Source organism: Rhinoderma darwinii, chromosome 13, assembly GCF_050947455.1.
Source record: "Rhinoderma darwinii isolate aRhiDar2 chromosome 13, aRhiDar2.hap1, whole genome shotgun sequence".
Classification (NCBI taxonomy): Eukaryota; Metazoa; Chordata; class Amphibia; order Anura; family Rhinodermatidae; genus Rhinoderma; species Rhinoderma darwinii.
Genome location: NC_134699.1, coordinates 41,056,025 through 41,075,260, shown reverse-complemented (window position 1 = coordinate 41,075,260; position 19,236 = coordinate 41,056,025). Strand labels below are relative to the sequence as shown.

General features: G+C 40.9%; 1 protein-coding gene across 1 annotated transcript in view; it reads right to left on the bottom strand.

Moving 5' to 3' along the window:
• The window catches only part of LOC142665835 (bactericidal permeability-increasing protein-like), a 45,052-nt gene extending 26,071 nt beyond the window's left edge, over positions 1–18,981 (bottom strand). The window contains exons 1-6 of the mRNA XM_075845612.1: positions 18,867–18,981; positions 18,678–18,786; positions 18,466–18,594; positions 15,618–15,773; positions 15,245–15,308; positions 14,338–14,398 (exon numbers count right to left, since the gene is read on the bottom strand). Coding sequence (XP_075701727.1) covers positions 14,338–14,398; positions 15,245–15,308; positions 15,618–15,773; positions 18,466–18,594; positions 18,678–18,786; positions 18,867–18,966 — 619 coding nt within the window. The 5' untranslated portion in view covers positions 18,967–18,981. The remainder of the gene's footprint in view (positions 1–14,337; positions 14,399–15,244; positions 15,309–15,617; positions 15,774–18,465; positions 18,595–18,677; positions 18,787–18,866) is intronic.
• Between the last annotated feature and the right edge of the window lie 255 nt (positions 18,982–19,236).

Genomic DNA, 19,236 nt, shown 5'->3' with positions numbered 1-19,236 from the left:
AAGAAACGGCCCGACGCTATATTAGTTAAGATGTGTTTCCATAAATTACAGCATTAGCGATGTGACCCAGCATGGCTACACTGCGTCCTCACTCTGTGGGTGGTGCGTAATGCATAAAAGGAGGCTGTGTGCAGACTTTGACCAAACATCCAGCAGAGTAGTTGCTCAGTACTGCGTGGGAACTATACGGCACAAGTGAGGTCCCTGAGTTTTTGTGTGGATCTGTAATATCAGTGTGTGTTCTACTGTCGGTCGGGTGACAGACAGGAGCTTCCCCGTGGGAGACATCTTGTGATTAGTGGGTGGACAGACAGGAGCCTTCCCGCAAGCAAGTGAAATTTTATAGGTTGAAAGCCAGAAGGTCAAGTGAGGGCCTGTGTATCTAAAGAGGATGTACCACTGTATCAGGGAGGAGTGCCAAGATTTTGCCCTACAAATGAATGGTGACCTGAACCAAATTGTACCAAGTTGAACCACGTTGAAAATACATTTATCCTGAGAAGCGTTATGTGGCTGTCTGCTGTGGTTGTGTGTGAGCGCAGCACCAGCCTAATTAAAGTGACTGTTTATGTCATCTACTCCTTGTCTGTTTCATTTTTCCATGACCACCCTAAACCTGGGCCTAATACCACACCCACCGCCTTGCAATACATGACTATCAATAGAATTTTTTTTTGTAGCTCACTGTGGCTTACTTGTCAGCTTTGCTGTGTAGACTTGGACAATATGAGCAGAGTCAAATATCATCACTAGCGGACATGCTCTACTGTACTGCTAGATACGGCCGAGATACGACAGGACAGTAACACCATACACTCAGATAAGATTCTGTATGCATCTTCTCTGTCACTCTCTGGTCTCGGGGGGCTGTGCTCCATCATTTCCTGGAGATTGTAACAATTTTCCCTGTCAATTAAGTCCAATTCATTTCAGCTGCCATGAAGCAAACACACCCTATATAGGCAATGCAGAAAGGAAATTTGTGTCTCAAATATGGCCACCTGTAGGAAAGTTTTTTACAAATTAAAAATAGCTAAAAAAAAAAATTCTCTTATACAGACTTACATCTAATTAATAAAACTGAAAATAAATATAGAAGACGTTCCCTATAAACAAAATGTATTAACACCTAGGCACACCATGACGTAACTGTACATCCTTGTGGCCAGTGTCTTAGCGCATGAGAACGTACAGTTACTGCGCGGTTCCCGGTGCACACTGTCGGCAACATTTGGGGGCCAGCTGTCCCCGACAGCTGACACTCCACTGTTGCCGATCAGAGGCTTATTGCCGCTGATTTAGGCAATTAACCCCTTAAATGCGGCGATCGATTGCAATCAACGCATTTTAGGGGTTTCTAGCACATCGGCAGACCTCACAATGAAATCGCGAGGTTTGCCGATGGCTAGCATGGCGACCGGAGGCCAAACAATGGCCTCCGTGTCTGCCACGTACGGAAGCCTATCAGGGCCAGGCTCCTGATAAGCTTCCTGTCAGAGTGAAGTCACTGTGTCGTTCTTGATGCACACTGTCGGTGAATCCCAATGTTGCCGATTAGCGCCTCATTTTCACGACCTAATTCCACTAAATTCTGCAAACTATACCCCTAGACAAATTCCTTGAGGGGTGTAGTTTCCCAAATGGGGTCACTTTTGGGGGTTTCCACTGTTTTAGTCCCTCCAGTGCGTTGCAAACGCGACATGGCACTGTAAATCAATCCAGCAAAATCTGCGCTCCGAAATCCAAATGGCGCTCCTTCCCTTCTGAGCTCTTCTGTGTGTCCAAAGAGCAGTTTATTCCCTATATGGGGTATTTCTGTAATCGGAAGAAGATGCTTTACAAATGTTGGGGTGCATTTTCTTCTTTATTCCTTGTAAATATTAAAAATGTCTATGTTTTTTCAGAAGATTTTCATTTTCACAGGCTAACTACAATTAATATAGCAAAATACATGCGGGGTCAAAATGCTAACTATACCCCTAGATAAATTCCTTGAGGGGCGTAGTTTTCAAAATGGGGTCACTTTTGGGGGGTTTCCACTGTTTTGATACCACAAGACCTCTACAAACCTGACATGGCACCTAAAATATAATCTAAAAAATAGAAGGCCCCAAAATCCACTAGGTGCTCCTTTGCTTCTGAGGCCTGTGTTTCAGTGTGTTACAGAAAGAAATGTACTGCAAATGAATTTCGGCAAAAAAAATGAAATTTGTAAATTTCACCTCTACTTTGCTTAAATTCCTGTGAAACTTTGCATTGAAACTTTCTGAATACTGTTTTGAATACTTTTAGAGGGGCAGTTTTTAAAATGTGGTGATTTATGGGGACTTTCTAATATTTATTTATTTCAGTTACTTATATAGTGCTAACATATTACACAGTGCTGTACAGAGGTCCTCTTTTACTGTCCCCATTAGGGCTCACAATCTAAATTCTCTATTGGTATGTTTTTTTTAGGGTGTGGGAGAAGACCCATTCAAACACAGAGAGAACATACAAACTCCATGCAGATGATGTCCTTGGTTAGATTTGAACCCAGGACCCCAGTGCTGCAAGCCAACTGTGCTAACCACTGAGCCACCGTGCTAAGGCCCTTAAAACCACTTCAAAACTAAACTGGTCCTTGTAAAAATAGCCTTTTGAAATTTTCTTGAAAATGTGATAAATTACTGCTAAAGTTCAAAACGTTATATTGTAATTGTTCAGACTTTTACGGATGCAGCGATAGCTATTTTTTTTTATTTGTTTTTTTACATTGTGCTTGGGGAAAATTGGAAAAGTGTTTTTTTTTTACTTTCAATATTTTTAAAAAAAATGTACACTCCTAAAAATGTATTTAACTTTTTTTACACATTTTATTGTTTTATTATTAAGTCCCTGTAGGACTTGAACCAGTGATCGTTAGATCGCTGGTACAATACACTGCCATACAAATGTATTGCGGTATATTGTCATTTTTAAAGGCTTCTGCTAAGCCCTGCCACAGGCAGGGCTTAGCAGAGGTAGACAGAAGGCAGATCTAGTGGCCTTCAATGGGCCCCAGTGCTGCCATGACAACCATCTGGGCCCCCCGATCGCGTTGCAGGGGGGACGTTGGGCTGTCGGAGTGGGCCGTCCCCCTCCCATTGGTTTAAATGCCACGGTCGCTATTGACCGTGGCATTTAACCAGTTAAATAGCCAGGAACAGTGCGATCGCTGTTCCTGGCCGTTAGAGCAGCTTGTCAGCTGTAAAACACAGCTGACACCTGCAGTGTATGGAGCGGGCTCAGCGTGTGAGCCCGCTCCAAACATCAACCCCCCACTCCATGACGTGCCTGCACGTCATGAGTCGGGATGGGGTGAAGGAAGTGGTCAGGGGGGTCTGGTGCAGTCGGGCCCCTTTTTATTTTATTTATTCTTGCTAACAAGTGTGTCTTATAGTCCCAAAAATACGGTAGTTATCCAACAACTCCTATCTATATTTTGTTATGGTGTATTGGCACATTGGACCTGTGCTTAACCATCATACCAGCCCCTTTGCAGACAGCTCCATTTAACAAGTACTACTAAATCGACTCTCTATTCCCAACAACTGTATTTTACATCATTGTCACCTCTTTTCCCCTTTCTACTCCTAAATTAAAGATGCAAAGAAGCGGAGGCAGCTATAGGGGTGGGTTTACATTATTCTGTCTTTTAAGACAGTACAACTTTAATCTGTTACCAATGATTAAAATGATGACAACTAATTTTGATCTCAATGTTCAATCCATTGGGTGCTTAAAAATGGATGCTAAGAGTCTCATGTAATGGGAGGAATCATGATAGACAGAGAACGGATGTATATACCCAAAACTGCCCCTGCTAATATTTATCGACATGGAATACAAATGTGTCAACTGATCTCTAAACCCAACATATCCCAATAAGTATGGCGCAGGATGGTAAACAAACATGTCAGAATTAGCATACCTCTGACGGATGTCTCCGACAGATGCCATCCGTCAGCCATAAGTTGCCCATAGACTCCTATGTTAAAAAACGTATACATTTAACGTGTACTTTATTTACTGGATGGCTGTGACAGATGCCTCTGACAGATGTCATCGGTCGCTCATCCGTTGCCCATCGACTATCATGATAAAAAAAATATATGTTTTACGTTTATGTGTGTAACTAAAATGCTTGAGAAAGACATTATTATTATTATTATAGGTCAAAACATTGCTTTTTGGCTATGGCTGTTTGACTAATAAAAGCCTTTTAGAGTACATTGGAAATGTGAGCTTTTGTCCACAAGTTTTGTAACAGTTACATAACTTAACACAATTGAAGAACAGTTAAGGGTGGAAACATCTATGCTAAAAATAATACATTTCCTGTTTTAATAAATCATAAAAAAAGTCTAACTTTTTTTGGAAATAAGTTCATATCACCAAGAGATGGCGCTGTTGGTTACAGAATGTTACGTGGCAGATATCTACCTAATTACTGTATTCTTATTAGTTATATAGCAGCACCACTGAGCAGTACAGCGAAAGCATGCAGGTTGGCTCTCCATCCAGTGGAACTTGCAAATTTCCTGTTGTTAGACCTAAGTTTTTAGAGGATATGGTCGAAACAAGCTTCCATGTTGTCCTGCTCAGTTTTGACTCTATGGTTCAGCAATACGCATTAGATGTTTTTTTAATTTTATATATATATAAATATATATATATATATATATATATATATATATATATATATGTATATATATATATATATATATATATATATATATATATATACACTGTAGAAAAACTCCAGTTGTCATCCACCTTCATCTGACTATTTTATTACCTTTTATAGATTATGCTAAATTAGAGCTAAGTGTCTATGTAATTGTACTTTATATTGTTGGCAATGATGTATTTTAAAGTTTTAAGGTACGGCCCAACGTGGCGGTGGCCGCATGCAGCCGAAAAACCCGCTCAACTGCAGTGGCTAATGACCGCACGATTACAGGCAAAATCTTGCGGCCATTAGCTACCTCAAGTGAGCAGAGTTGCCACATGTGGAAACCAAAACGTCGGACCATACTCGTAGGCTCTGTTCACAATTTGCCAAAGGCTAATCCATCGTGGATTTTTTTTTTTAAATCATCGGTAGAAATCCATACACACATTATTGTGACATAGTAACAGTAGAGTATAACTTATAAAAACTAACATACCATATAACATATTGTAATATCCCCAAAAAGTACAGTATACATATAATATATTACAGACTATAAATATCCCTGTGCGCACACACTGCGGTGGCATCATAACAACAGAGTGCTGCCTAGTGATGCACATGCAACTATTACTATTAAATAAATACACATAGACCTATTACTGTGAAACCAACAAAATAGAGAGAATACACTCGATTTTGAGATCATCACAATAGGGAGCAGATTCTAAATACAGGAACACAATTATGTCACCATCACAACAGAGCACAGCCTGTAAATACACATACATACTACTAAGAAAGAATAATAATAGAGCACAGTCTATTAATACACTATTGCGACATCATCACAACAGAACATAGCCTGTCCAAAAAAAGAGTAAATGGACCTCAGCATGCCATTAAACATACATTATACTTTATGCATCCATATGTATTATAGCACACCCAGCTGTTTAATGGCATTCTGATGTCCTTTTACTCTTTTTTGGACATTCTATTGTGGGGTGTGAACTGACCCCCTGGAATTAAATTAGGTTAGACAATTTTATTAATCCCAACAGGGAAATTTATGCATCACAACAGCTCAATAAAACAAAACTATATTAAAACACACAACATAACCATAAACACATCACATACAATAACACACTAAACATACCTATAATAAGAAACATCCCAATAACAATAATGTAAATAAATTACCCTAGAGAGCCAATAATTGTAATGCCTTATTGTATGCCCCAATCGCTATAGGCACAAAAGGTTTCCTAAACCTATCTTTGTTACACTTCAATTGAATAAAACGATTACTAAAAGTGCTCTGCTGTTTTATAAAGAAATTATGTAATGGATGAGTTATATTTCCCTAAATCGCGGTACACTTATTCAACCCCTTGGCGACATGTCACGTACTATTACGTTGCTGTCGCCAAGGTCTTAAGGCAAAGCTACGTAATAGTACGTGATGATGATGGTGTGGGCTCAGAAGTGTATTACAGCTGTCACCCTGCTGCATGTCCAGGACCGGAGCTAGCCTCCGATCGGGCCGATTAACCCATTAAATGCAGCACTCAAAAGCGAGCACTGCATCTATGGGATTTTACTAGCAGATCGGAACCCAGTGATGTAATCGCGGGGTTCCGATTGCTGCTTTGGCAGACCGGAGGCCTAACAATGGCCTCCTGTCTGCCAAGTACGGAAACCTGTTAGGTCCCACTCTGAGGCGGGGCCTAAAAAGCTTCCGTCCTCAGAAACAAGATGGCGCAGACTCATAAGCTGAGCCTGCGACATCAGCCGCCGGTGTCCGCTGTATGTTACGTTCTAGGTAATGAAAGGGAAAGGAGCTAGCTCCAATCCCTGCCATTAACCCCTTAGGAGCTGCGATCAAAAGTGGTCGCGGCATCTTAGTGATTTGAAGCCAACCGGCATCGCAGTGTTGCTGATCGTTGCTATGGCAACCGGAGGCCTAACAATGGCCTCCTGGTCTGCCACATATGAAAGCCCATCAGGCCCCACCCGGAGGAGAGGCCTTATAGGCTTGCTGTCAGTGAATGACTGACAGCTCTAATGCATTGCACTACGTGGGTAGTGCATTGCATTAGAGTAAATATCAGAGGTGCAGGCCTTCAAGTCCCCTAGTGGGACAAAAAAGTTAATTAAAAATGTTGAATAAGTGTGTAAAAATAAAAAGTTTCAAGTTAAAAAAAACAAACCCTGCCTTTTTTCCTATAATAAGACTTTTATTCTAGGAAAAAAAATGAAAACGTAAAAAAAATACACACATAGTTGGTATCACCGCGTCCAGAACGACCCAAACTGTAAAACTACAATCGTATTTTTCACGCACGGTAAACACCACAAAAAAAATAAGTGCCAGAATTGCTATTCTTTGGTCACCACCCCTCACAAAACATAGAATAAAAAGTGTTCAAAAAGTCGCATCTAGCCCAAAATACCAAAGTACCAATAAAAACTACAACCCGTCCCGCAAAAAAAAACAGCCCTTGCACAGCATTTTTGATGAAAAATAAAACAGTTATGGCTATCACAATATGGTGACACAAAAAAAAATTATTAACAAAAAGAAGTGATTTTATTGTGCAACGCTGAAAAATATAAAGAAACTATATACATATGGTATCGCCGTAATCATATCGACCTGCATAATAAAGTAAAATGTCATTTATAGCCCACGGTGAACACAGTAAAAAAAAGAATAAAAAACTGTCAGAATTGCTTGTTTTTAGTCACCTTGCTTGCCAAAAAATGGAATAAAAACTGATCAAAAAAATTGCATGTACCCCAAAGTGCTACCAATGTAAACTACAGATTGTCCCGCAACAAATAAGCTCTCACACAGCTCCGGTGGAGAAAAAAATAAAAAAGCTCTGGCTCTCAGAATATGCAAAATGTGTTTCAAAAGCGGATAAGATTGGGCACCATTTATCAGTGTGACACTGGCCACACATCTATGAATTATTATTTATTTACCGGATTTTTATACCATCTTATTATGCCCCGATGTATTCCGAACAGCTTACATATGCCCCACATTATAAACTGAAACACCAGTAAAACCCCAAACAGAAAAACTACCAAGCAAAATCTGCGCTCCAAAAGCCAAATGGTGCTCCCTTCCTCCTTAGCCCTACAGTGTGCCCAACCAACAGTTCACGTCCACATATATGGCATTGCCATACCCGGGAGAACCCGTTTAACATTTTATGTGGTATTCATTGTCTTCAGTGGCACAAACTGGGCACAACATATTGTGCACTAAAATGGCATATCAGTGTAAATTTGCAATTTTGACTTTGCACCATCCGCTACAAATTCATTTCTAATGAAAAAACACATGGGGTGAAAATTCAGACTACACCCCTTAATATGCCCTACGGGGTGTAGTTTCCATGATCTGTAGTTTCCACTGTATTCTGGTACCTCAGAAAATGTCTGAATACTGTTTTGAATACTTTTAGAGGGGTGCAGTTTTTAAAATGGGGTGATTTATGGGGACTTTTTAATATATAAGGCCATCAAAGTCACTTCAGAACTGAACAGATCCCTAAAAAAAATTGCCTTTTGAAATTTTCTTGAAAATGTGAGAAATTGTCGCTAGAGTTATAAGGCTTGTAACGTCCTAGAAAAATAAAAGGATGTTAAAAAAACAATGCAAACATAAAGTACTGTAGACATATGAGAAATGTAAACTAGTAAGTATTTTGTGTGGTATTACGATCTGTCTTACAAGCAGATACATTTAAATTTAGAAAAATGCTAATTTTTAACATTTTTCTTTCAATTTTGGTGTTTTTCACAAATAAATATTGAATTTATCGATCACATTTTTTCACTAACATAAAGTACAATTTGTCACGAGAAAACAATCTCACAATCGCTTGGATAAGTAAAAGCATTCCCATGTTATTACCACATAAAGTGACACGTCAGATTTGAAAAAATAGGCTATATCCACAAGGCCAAAACTGGCTGTGTCTCCAAGGGGTTAATATTCTCCGGTCAAAGTATTCTCTGAAAAACGATCCAATGGACATCCCGCAACCAAGCTTGCTTTCTTAATGAGGTTATTCAAATTGCTAGCATCCACATTCCAGACACCACCTTTCCTTTCCGATTACAAATAGAACAGTCAAAATAAATCCCTGGATCAACAACCCATCTCCAGTAATCTAGTAAATATAACTTGTAATATTATTACACTCGAGAAAGGCATCCAGCCCATTTTGAAACTCTTTCAATGAATTAACCATGACAACTTTTTTCTGGCAGTGTGTTCCATAGTCTTACTGATCTTACAGTAAATAAACCCTTTCTGAACAAACCGTATGTCTTTTAGAAATAGTGGCTACCCCCTTGTTCTAGTTACATGTACACACTATTTTGAAATCATTATAGGAGAGCAAAGTCTATAAATAAAACACACTATTCTGACATCATTGGAATAGACCTCAACCTTTTAAAAATACACCATCACAAGAATGGTGTATGGGGGCACAGTGTGTGTGTGTGTATGGGACACAGTGTATGGTGCTATTATAATTAGAGGTACAGTGTATGGTGCTATTATATTTAGGGGCGTAGTGTGTGGTATAATGAGAACTTTATCTTTATTTATAGGTGTAGAAATGTTGGAAAAGTGAGAAGCTGAAGACATCTGAGCGGCAAACTGCAGAAATGGGCTGTGACCGGGAGAAGTCATCACAGAGGTCTGGACCGGATGGAGAAAAAGAACTAGAATCTGAGACGTCACCGGTGAGTCACTTAATGTAAATGTTTATTCTGTCTCTAATCAGTACTGTAGTCGCTGTATGATCTGCAGCGAGATGATTGTGATATGATTTATTTTTTGTGAAACAGCAACTCCCAGCATATCCTTACCATTGTTCGGGCCATGCTGTGAACTGTAGTTTTACGCCGTACATACCTATACGGCAGGGGTTGCACTAAATTGAGTTGTATTTGTGCTGGTGCTGTATTTATGTACTGGGCTTGGTTCTGGTGTTGTGTATAGAACTATATTGCTTCTAAAATGTACAAATGTTTTTATGCTCGAGTTACATAAAAAGAAATGTGGAAAAGAAATGACACGTCATTGATTGGTAGAGAAAACAAACACGGCGAGGGGGAAGGAGATGTCGGGAAAGAGGTTGGGGGGGGCGCCAAACTGAATATTTGCCCCGGGTGCTGGAGAACCTAGCTACGCCTCTTGGTTTACTATACTATGCTAAGACATACGCTACGCTATTGATTTCGTCAAAATGACAGAACCCTTGCACAACGGAGACAAACAGAAACCATTGGTGCCGGATCCGTCACCATTGAAATCAATGGTAATGGAAACGGAAACATTTGGTTTCCGTTTGTGTTAATCAGGGTGCCATTCCGAAGGACATCTCAGACGGAACGGGACCCTAGCGCGGATGTGAACGAAGCTTTAGACTATTGTGACGCTTGTTCTTTCTTCATGCCCCTGTAAGAACATACACACACACACACACAGACACACACACACACACACTCACACACACAAAGATACATATGAACAATTATACATAACACACACAGATCATATAGTATGCACATTCATACATAACAGAAACACACACAGATACATGTGTGTTCTCATACATAATATAAACACACAACTACAGATCCATATGCAAATTAATTCTTACACACACACACACACACACACACACACACACACACACACACACACACAAACTGTTCTATGGGTGGGTAACAATTTTTCCCATGAAATCAGTCACACTTGAACTCATTATTATTGTCTTCTGCAGTGAGTCATCAAATATATTCACAATAGATTAGGTTTTGTCCCTTGCCTCCACTTGCTTACGGCATGAATTTAGTCACGCCACATGACATGTTCCTGCTTGTTTCAGAAATGACAAGGCTATGAAATGGTTATACATTGTGACCTGCTAACCAACCCTCTACAACAGCTGCGACCCACCTCAAAGCTGAACCCATGTCCATTATAAATGGGTAAGCTGTATACTAGAGATAAGTTTAATGGAAGTTCCTTAAAGGGGTTTTCCCATGAGGGCCAATTATGACTCAGGATATGTCGTAAATGTCAGATAGGTGCGGGCCCGCATCTCTAGAACGGGGCCCCCTAAAACCTGTTCTACCTTTTTCTGCTCTCACTGCCACCCGGCCCCTTCCTAGTTATATGGTCGGGAGTTACGAAAACAGCATAGCTCGCTGAACTACGCTGTTTCCATAAGTCGTCCCATAGTAATGAATGGCAGTTACAGAGGCAGCGTCGCACGTGAGCTACGCTGTTTCTGTAACGAGTATTCAGCTCTATGGCACTTATGAAAACAGCATAGCTCATAATTTTTTTCAAAACGATGTGGGTTTCCCCCCCATTTTTCATAATCAGGCAGATACAACATAGCAACAGCAGGCTAGCATTAAAAGGGTGGGATGGTTTTTGGCCTTTCCCAGTCTAATAATACCAGCCTGTGACCGCTATCAGACAAAACTAGGCCAATAAACTTAGGTAACCGACCGCCACGTGATGTCAACTAACCAATGACAGCTTAGAGCGGTAACTGCTTAGTTTACTGAGCCCTGTAAGTGGCACAGGATCACCCGTGATGCACCAGAATTTTGTTGCATCTCAGGAGCGTGTGCTGGACTCCTTTAGATATAAAGGAATCCGTTGTGCCATAGATCCGCCATTCCGCTCAGCACGGTCCAGAAATGGCTGCAGTGCTACTTAAACTTTGAGTCTGAGCAGGGCCGGCCTTAGGTTGGATGGCAGCCTGTGCAGAACTCTCTATTGCTGCCCTCCACATACCAAAAATTAACTACATATATACTATACATACATAAAGGCACATATTTAGACATAAAGACACACACACACACACACACACATATATATACATATATATATATATATATATATATATATATATATATATATATATATATACCCATACACACACATAGGCACATATATACATGCACATACTGGAACATATACAAATACATAAAGGCACATATATAGACACACAGGCACATGTATACACCGATAATGTAGTAGACGTTACCTGCAGTGCTATGTGCAACCAGATATAACACATAGTGATAACTCTGAGTACAGATAATGTAGTGCATGCTATCTACAGTCATATGTAACACCACAGATAACACAGTGATAACTCTCTGGGTACAGATAATGTAGTAGATGCTACCTGAAGTCCTATGTAACCACAGATGACACACACTGATAACTCTATGAGTACAGATAATGTAGTAGATGCACACACACAGAAACATATACCGACACAGGTATAGGCACTTAGGCACACAAATACATGCACAGAGACGCATATACAAACATATTGGAACATATACACATACAAACACATGTATACACATACACAGAGACATATAGAGGCACAAACAGCAGACAGATTCTCCATTGGGCACTCACCATCTCCCTTCTTCACAGGCTTTTTGCAGGGCGGGCTGTGGGCGGTGCTACATCCTCTCCTCTTTAGTCTTCTGCTCCTGTCTCCTCCTTGCGCGGGCCCTGAGTCTGAGACACTCAAACTGTTTCTGGATTGGCTACAGCTGCTCATGTGAGCAGTTCTGTCCAATCCACGAACAGAGGGCGTGTCTTAGAAGTGCTGGTGTAGCCACCACCCCTCCCTGTGAGTGACCTGACCGCTGGTCGGCAGGTCACAAAGTACATTTTTTTAGAAAAAAATAGAAAAATAAATGATCCTGCAGCCGCCCACTCCATGCTGGACGCACTAGGCATTGCACCCCCGGTGGCAAATACGGGCCTGCATACAGTACCAACTACGGAAGTAACTTTGTCTAGTCTAGGTAATTGGTGGTTAAATCTGGTACTCAAGCTCTACCAACTGAGTAACCTGTATGAGAGAACAGCACTAGTGATCTCAGTTGTGAGTGTGTGAAGAGAACTGAAAAGCATGCACTGTTAGTAGATTGTGAGAAGTGGAGTTTGGCTGAAAATAGCCTGGGTGGCGCTGGTTGCTGCACAAATCCTCCTAACAAGGCTTCACACACAAAAAAAACCTGTAGGTCCCTATATGATAATCAGAATTTAGGTTGACCATAACAAGCAATGAGATCACTGCTTTTATTTTAGAACCTCCTCAGGAAATATATAGACTGGATTCTCCCTTTCAGTACCTGTTTATGTTTCAAGGTGTAAGATTGAAAAGGCCCACCAGAAGACCAGAGGATCCTACAAGCAAGACAAAGTTTTAAAGATGACATGTCAACTCTCCTGACATGTCTATTTTAGTAAATGATTGTATTCCCCATGAAATAACAATTCTGGAAAATACTTTCTTAGTACTCTACGTTGTACCATTTCTCTGTTATTCCTCCTAGAAATGTATGAATAAATTGACAACTGGGTGTTACCATTTCCCTTGTCAAAGGGGCGTGTCCTTACAGTCTCACTCTGTTAGCACTAATTGGACATTATCAGTCTGTGTAAGGACACGCCCCCAACTGGTAACGCCCAGTTGTCAATTTATTCATTAATTTCTAGAAGAAATAACAGAGGAATGGCACAAAGTAGAGTTCTAAGAAAAGATGCTCCAGAATTGATATTTCATGGGGAATACAATTATTTACTAAAACAGACATCTCAGGAGACGTGACAGGTCCTCCTTACTGGGCCCCATTGCAAAACAGGGCTCCCACCTACTATATATTATTTATAATACTGGTGTCTTCTTATGCGGCTGAGGGACTTTTGGGCTCCCTCAGGCTCCAGGGCCCGGGTGTGACTGCTACCCCTGCACCCCCTATAGCTACGCCTATGCTTGTGAGGTCAGCACAGTAGGAGTTGATCTCATCTGAAGCTGGCAGGGGAGGGTTACATAATGCAGATGGTTTTTTTTTCTCCTATGAATGATTGTGTGCAATGATGATAACAGAGTTTAACATGCCTCTGTTTTGTGGAAGTGCAGAGGGGCAGATCAGAATTATTTCCCTTGGTGAGCCCAATGTACCCCAGTCCAACATTCGAGATATTGCATTATATGCCCATTTTTCAGATATTACAAATAAAAATATAATGTTGTGACACATACCTTGTTTTTTTTTGGTGCTTGTATCACATAGGGGAGTGAAAGATAATAGAATTGTCTCAGGGACTATGTGTATTAAATTACGTATGACCAGTGGACAACTGCTTTTCAAACAACCCCAAGCTGGATCCATACAGAGACATAAATAGCGCATCCAAAAATCACACCTGACCTACTGTACTACTGTCTCTATACCCAAGACTGAAAGCTTGTATGAACTCTGGGCTCTTTTCTACTTTGCCTTGCTTCTGGTGTGCTTGAAACCTCTTGTCTTGATAATTGCACTTTATTATATTTGTGTTTTTATGTTCTCACCCGTTTTCTACCATATTGTTCACACCATAGAAGATCATAGTGCTAAGTAAAGTAGCAATAACAATAAAAACATATTTTAACAGTATCACAAATACAATTATTTTTTTTAAATTAAACTTCAAGCTAATTGTGAGTTATTCAGATGTTATTAAAGCATATAACATTTATAAGAGAAAAAAGTTATTTAAAGCCCACCTTGATATGTGGCCAGCTCCTTCTGTAGAATTTTAATTACTTCATTCACTCTTGGACAGAGCTGAGAAACATACCAACAAGGTTAATAGTTAGGATTTAGTATAGACCATCTTGCACTGAATATTTAGTTTTATCACAAATATAGTGCCTGCAGAACGCTGACCGGACAGGCCACATGATTGCTCTGGTAGGATAGGTCATCAATATGTGATATGTCGGGGTTCAACACCCGCATCGATAAGCTTTTTCGGCTGCCTCCGGGCACCTGAAGTTATGCAGCGGTTGGTGCCTTAAGCAGAAGGCTCCGTACACTGTATAGCGGCCCTACTGGGTTACTGCAGCTCTGCTCATATTCACTTGAATAGGAGCAGAGCTTCAGTAATTCTATACTGTAACCAAAGCCATCTGCTTCTGGCACGACCACTGCATAACTTCCCAGTATCTGGAGGCAGCCGGAACAGCTGATCGGTGCAGGGTCCGGGTGTTGAACCTCAGCGATCATATACTGATGACCTATCCTGTGGATAGGTCATCAGTATGAAAAAAACGCTCCCAGCCTGGACAACCCCTTTAAGTTATACTATTTGTCATGATACCAATTCAATACAATCCAGTAAAAAAAACATATACTTTTTTTTTAACATGGGAGTCTATGGGTATCCGTTCATAGGTATTTAGATGATTGTTTTTTAGCATCTTGGGAGACGTTGGGTTTAGAGATAAGTTAGAGATAAGTTAACACTTGTTTATTGCCAAATAACACCTGATGAGATACGAACTCTGAATGAAGCCTTATGATATCCAGTTTCCAGCTGGTATACTAAGGCCATAGAAAAGTATGTTCCTATAGTTATGTTCATTTCCTATAAGCCTTTCATTGTGATTGACTTAACTTTCCTCATATTACCTTACTATTCAGGTTATCTCCGATGGGCTTCTCCAGAAAACCAGTGAAGAGATTGTACAACCAGCTGTAAGACGTAAGAGCAGGTTAAGTAACATCAGGATTAAATCATATATATATATATATATATATATATATAAAGTTTACTAATCAGAGGAGATTTGTGAAGCGGACAGCTCATCCTTGTTAAACAGGTTTTTTTTGTGAACACATTGTTTTCATCCAGTGACAGATTATGTTTTTGGGAACACTTCTAGCTCCTGTATGAGGTAGGACTTGGTAAATGTGCTTTTGTGAAATATGAGGCTCATACAGTATTTCCTTGGAACAGAGGAGATAAGAATAATTCCAAATAATATCTAAACTGTTTATCTACCTGGCTCCTCCGGAAAGGTGCACTTTGGCATTTTTCACCTCCGAATGGCATGAAGAAAGAGATACAGATGGACGGGCAGCTGAGTCTTTGAAGGTAGTAAACTGAGCCTTTAATGTTACACCAGAGATCCGGAGAGAAAAATTTCCATTGTCATTTCTGTTATAGCAGAATACAAAAGTGCAAATCATAAACCTACAGCAAAAAAAAAAAAAAAGATTTATGGTACACTGCATATGCAAAGATCCTGTTACCAATCTGTATGATGCCCTTTAAAAACTGAATTAGTGGGCACAATGCATCCTCTAAAGCAGGGGTCTCAAACACGGGGCCTGTGGGCCGCAAGCGGCCCATGAAGCTGTCATCTGTGGCCTGCGAGGCCCCGTAGCTCCCTCGGGAGATGAAAGAGAAGGCCGAAGGAAGAATGCGCCGGCGCTCCTTCATGACATCATGAAGAAGTGCAGTCCGTTGTTGGTAGGTCAGTGACATCAGGGGTTCCCTCTAAGAGCGGAATCACCGGACTTTGCTCTGGCTGGGGATTTCACTCCTAGAGGGAGTCCCAATGGTGCTATCTAGGGGGGGGGGGGTAGCACTATATTCAAGGGGATGTGGCAGTATCTACAGAGGACACTGTGGAGCTATCTACAGAGGGTACTGTGGCATTATCTACAGAGGGCACTATGGCATTATCTACAGAGGGCAGTGTGGCATTATCTACAGAGGGCAGTGTAGCAATATCTACAGAGGGAAAAGTGGCACTATCTACAGAGGGCAGTATGGCATTATCTACAGAGGGCAGTGTGGCATTATCTACAGATTGCAGTGTGGCAGTATCTACAGAGGGCACTGTGGAAGTATCTACAGAGGTCAGTGTGGCATTAGCTAAAGAGGGCACTGTGATATTATCTACAGAGGGCACTGTGGCATTATCTACAGAGGGCACTGTGGCATTATCTACAGAGGGCACTGTGGCATTATCTACAGAGGGCACTGTGGCATTATCTACAGAGGGCACTGTGGCATTATCTACAGAGGGCACTGTGGCATTATCCACAGAGGAGACTGTGGCATTATCTACAGAGGGCACTGTGGCATTATCTACAGAGGGCAGTGTGGCAGTATCTACAAAGGGCACTGTGGTGCTATCTACAGAGGGCACTGTGGCGCTATCTACAGAGGGCAATGTGGCATTATCTACAGAGGGCACTGTGGCGTTATCTAAAGAGGGGACTGTGGCATTATCTACAGAGGGCAGTGTGGCATTATCTACAGAGAGCACTGTGGCATTATCTACAGAGGGAGGTGTGGCAGTATCTACAGAGGGAGCTGTGGTAGTATCTACAGAGTGTACTGTGGCAGTATCTACAGAGGGCAGTGTGGCATTTTCTACAGAGGGCAGTGTAGCATTATCTACAGAGGGCACTGTGGCATTACCTACAGAGGGCAGTGTGGCATTATCTACAGAGGGCAGTGTGGCATTATCTACAGAGGATACTGTGGCATTATCTACAGAGTGCAGTGTGGCAGTATCTACAGAGGGTACTGTGGCAGTATCTACAGAGGGCAATGTGGCAGTATCTACAGAGGGCAGTGTGCCATTATCTACAGAGGGGAGTGTGGCATTATCTACAGAGGGCACTGTGGCATTCGACTGCGCTATTGATTCCGTCAAAACAACGGAACCCTGTCACAACGATGACAAACGGAAACCTTTAGCAACGTTTCCGTCACCATTAAGATCAATAGTGATGCAAACGGAAGACAAGGTTTCCGTTTGCCTTCCCTTGAGGGGTTAACCTGACGGAAACCTCCGACGGAACCACTCAACCAAAGGGCAAGACTGATATGAACAGGCCCAAACAATAATTTTGTACTGGATCAAATTTAAAAGTAATACGGCCCGTCAACTTCACATTTTTTCTATGTGCGGCCCATTTACCCGGCTGAGTTTGAGACCCCTTCTCTAAATTGACTTTTGAATGCCAATTATGGGCCCAAATGAAGTATGCTCAAACCCTGAGGCTAACAAACAGGGTCCACTTTAATATCCGTTAGGGGCGCAGAGAAATATGTAAGATGACCCATCTCACCTCTGCTTATTGGCTCACGAAGTGGAGCTGCATATTAAGCCAGCTATTCCTATTACTTTGGGTGACTGATCAGTAGGCACAATTATACGCTATTCAGGTCAATGGGAGCCATATTGAAGTGAATACAGAGTATCCCCTTAGCAGCAAAAACAGCATGAGATTTTAAAATGCATGCAGGAAGGCAATGAAACATTCCTCCTGGAAATGTATTAATAAATTGACAACTGGGTTTTGCGTTTCCCCTTGTCATTGCAACGTGCCGCTTCATACTCTGACCCTGTACTATTAGTACAGTATTGTACTGCAATTGTAATGCCCAGTTGTCAATTTATTCATACAATTCCAGGAGGAATAAGCTTTAGCAATGTTATTTCATTAGGAATAGAATTATTTACTAAAACAGACATTTAAGTAGCGCTAACAAATTCTCTTTAAAGAAACAGGCAAACATTGTATTGTGAAGATGCCTCTGAGGTAATTTATCAGCATATCTTATATATTCATTATAGCGGGAGTCGCTCTTCAGTATAAATCAGGGCCGTTTACAGTAATAGTAAAGGGGTCACAATGTTGACTAATGTCTACTTATATGCATTTATTTTGTTGATTGGTCGAGTAGGCAGCCCATGAAACCACCATGAAGTAGTGACCCTGCCTGATTGTCTTGATGTGGCCTGATTCAGATTCATGAACCCACAGTCCTCTCTTGAATCTGACAAATTAGTTTCATCATCTGTACAGAATGAGAATTGCATACTTACATTAACCAATGTTTTACCCTCCACTGCCCAAATACTTTGGCCATGGCACCGTCAACATTTAACTGAATGTCTGTAGGGGGTGTTAGGACAGCCACAGTATGAGAAGTGTCAAACTCCTCGACACATATTCTGTTAGATAAAAGAATAAAATATCAATATTGTAAAAAAATGCAAATTGTGGATGGCTGTCATTTTTTGTAAACATTTCTTACCCTGTAATTGCATAGTCAACCATACCAAATACACGTGTAGACCCAGTAATATTTGGAAGACGGTCATGTTGAAGTATGTGGCGAAAAATTTCTGTTCCTTCTGATAAAACTAAGGACACAGCATGTCAATATTAAACCACAGTCCAGGATCATTTACAGGACAACTGCTTCGTAGGTTTGGTCACTTACTGTAGTCCATCCATTTCTGAGTAACCCGCATAACAACACCAGGACTACAGTGTCCACACAACGAGAGACAACTCCACCAGAGCAGCCATACTGGCTTCATTCTCACTAAAAATAAAGAAGTCAGATATGTGAATATATATAAAGGAGTTCTTAACCATTTATTGGTCCACGGATCCCTGTGGTGGTTTGATGAAGCCCATAGATCCATTCTCACGATAAATATTTTAGTATTTAAACAATGTTGAGCAAATTATTTTGAGTAAATGGCATTTTAAAATATCTGAAATAACTGTAGACCCCCAAAGTCTATTCATGAACCTTTTGAGGTTCCATTGATCGCAGGTTAAGAGCCCTTGATTTAAAGGTTCAT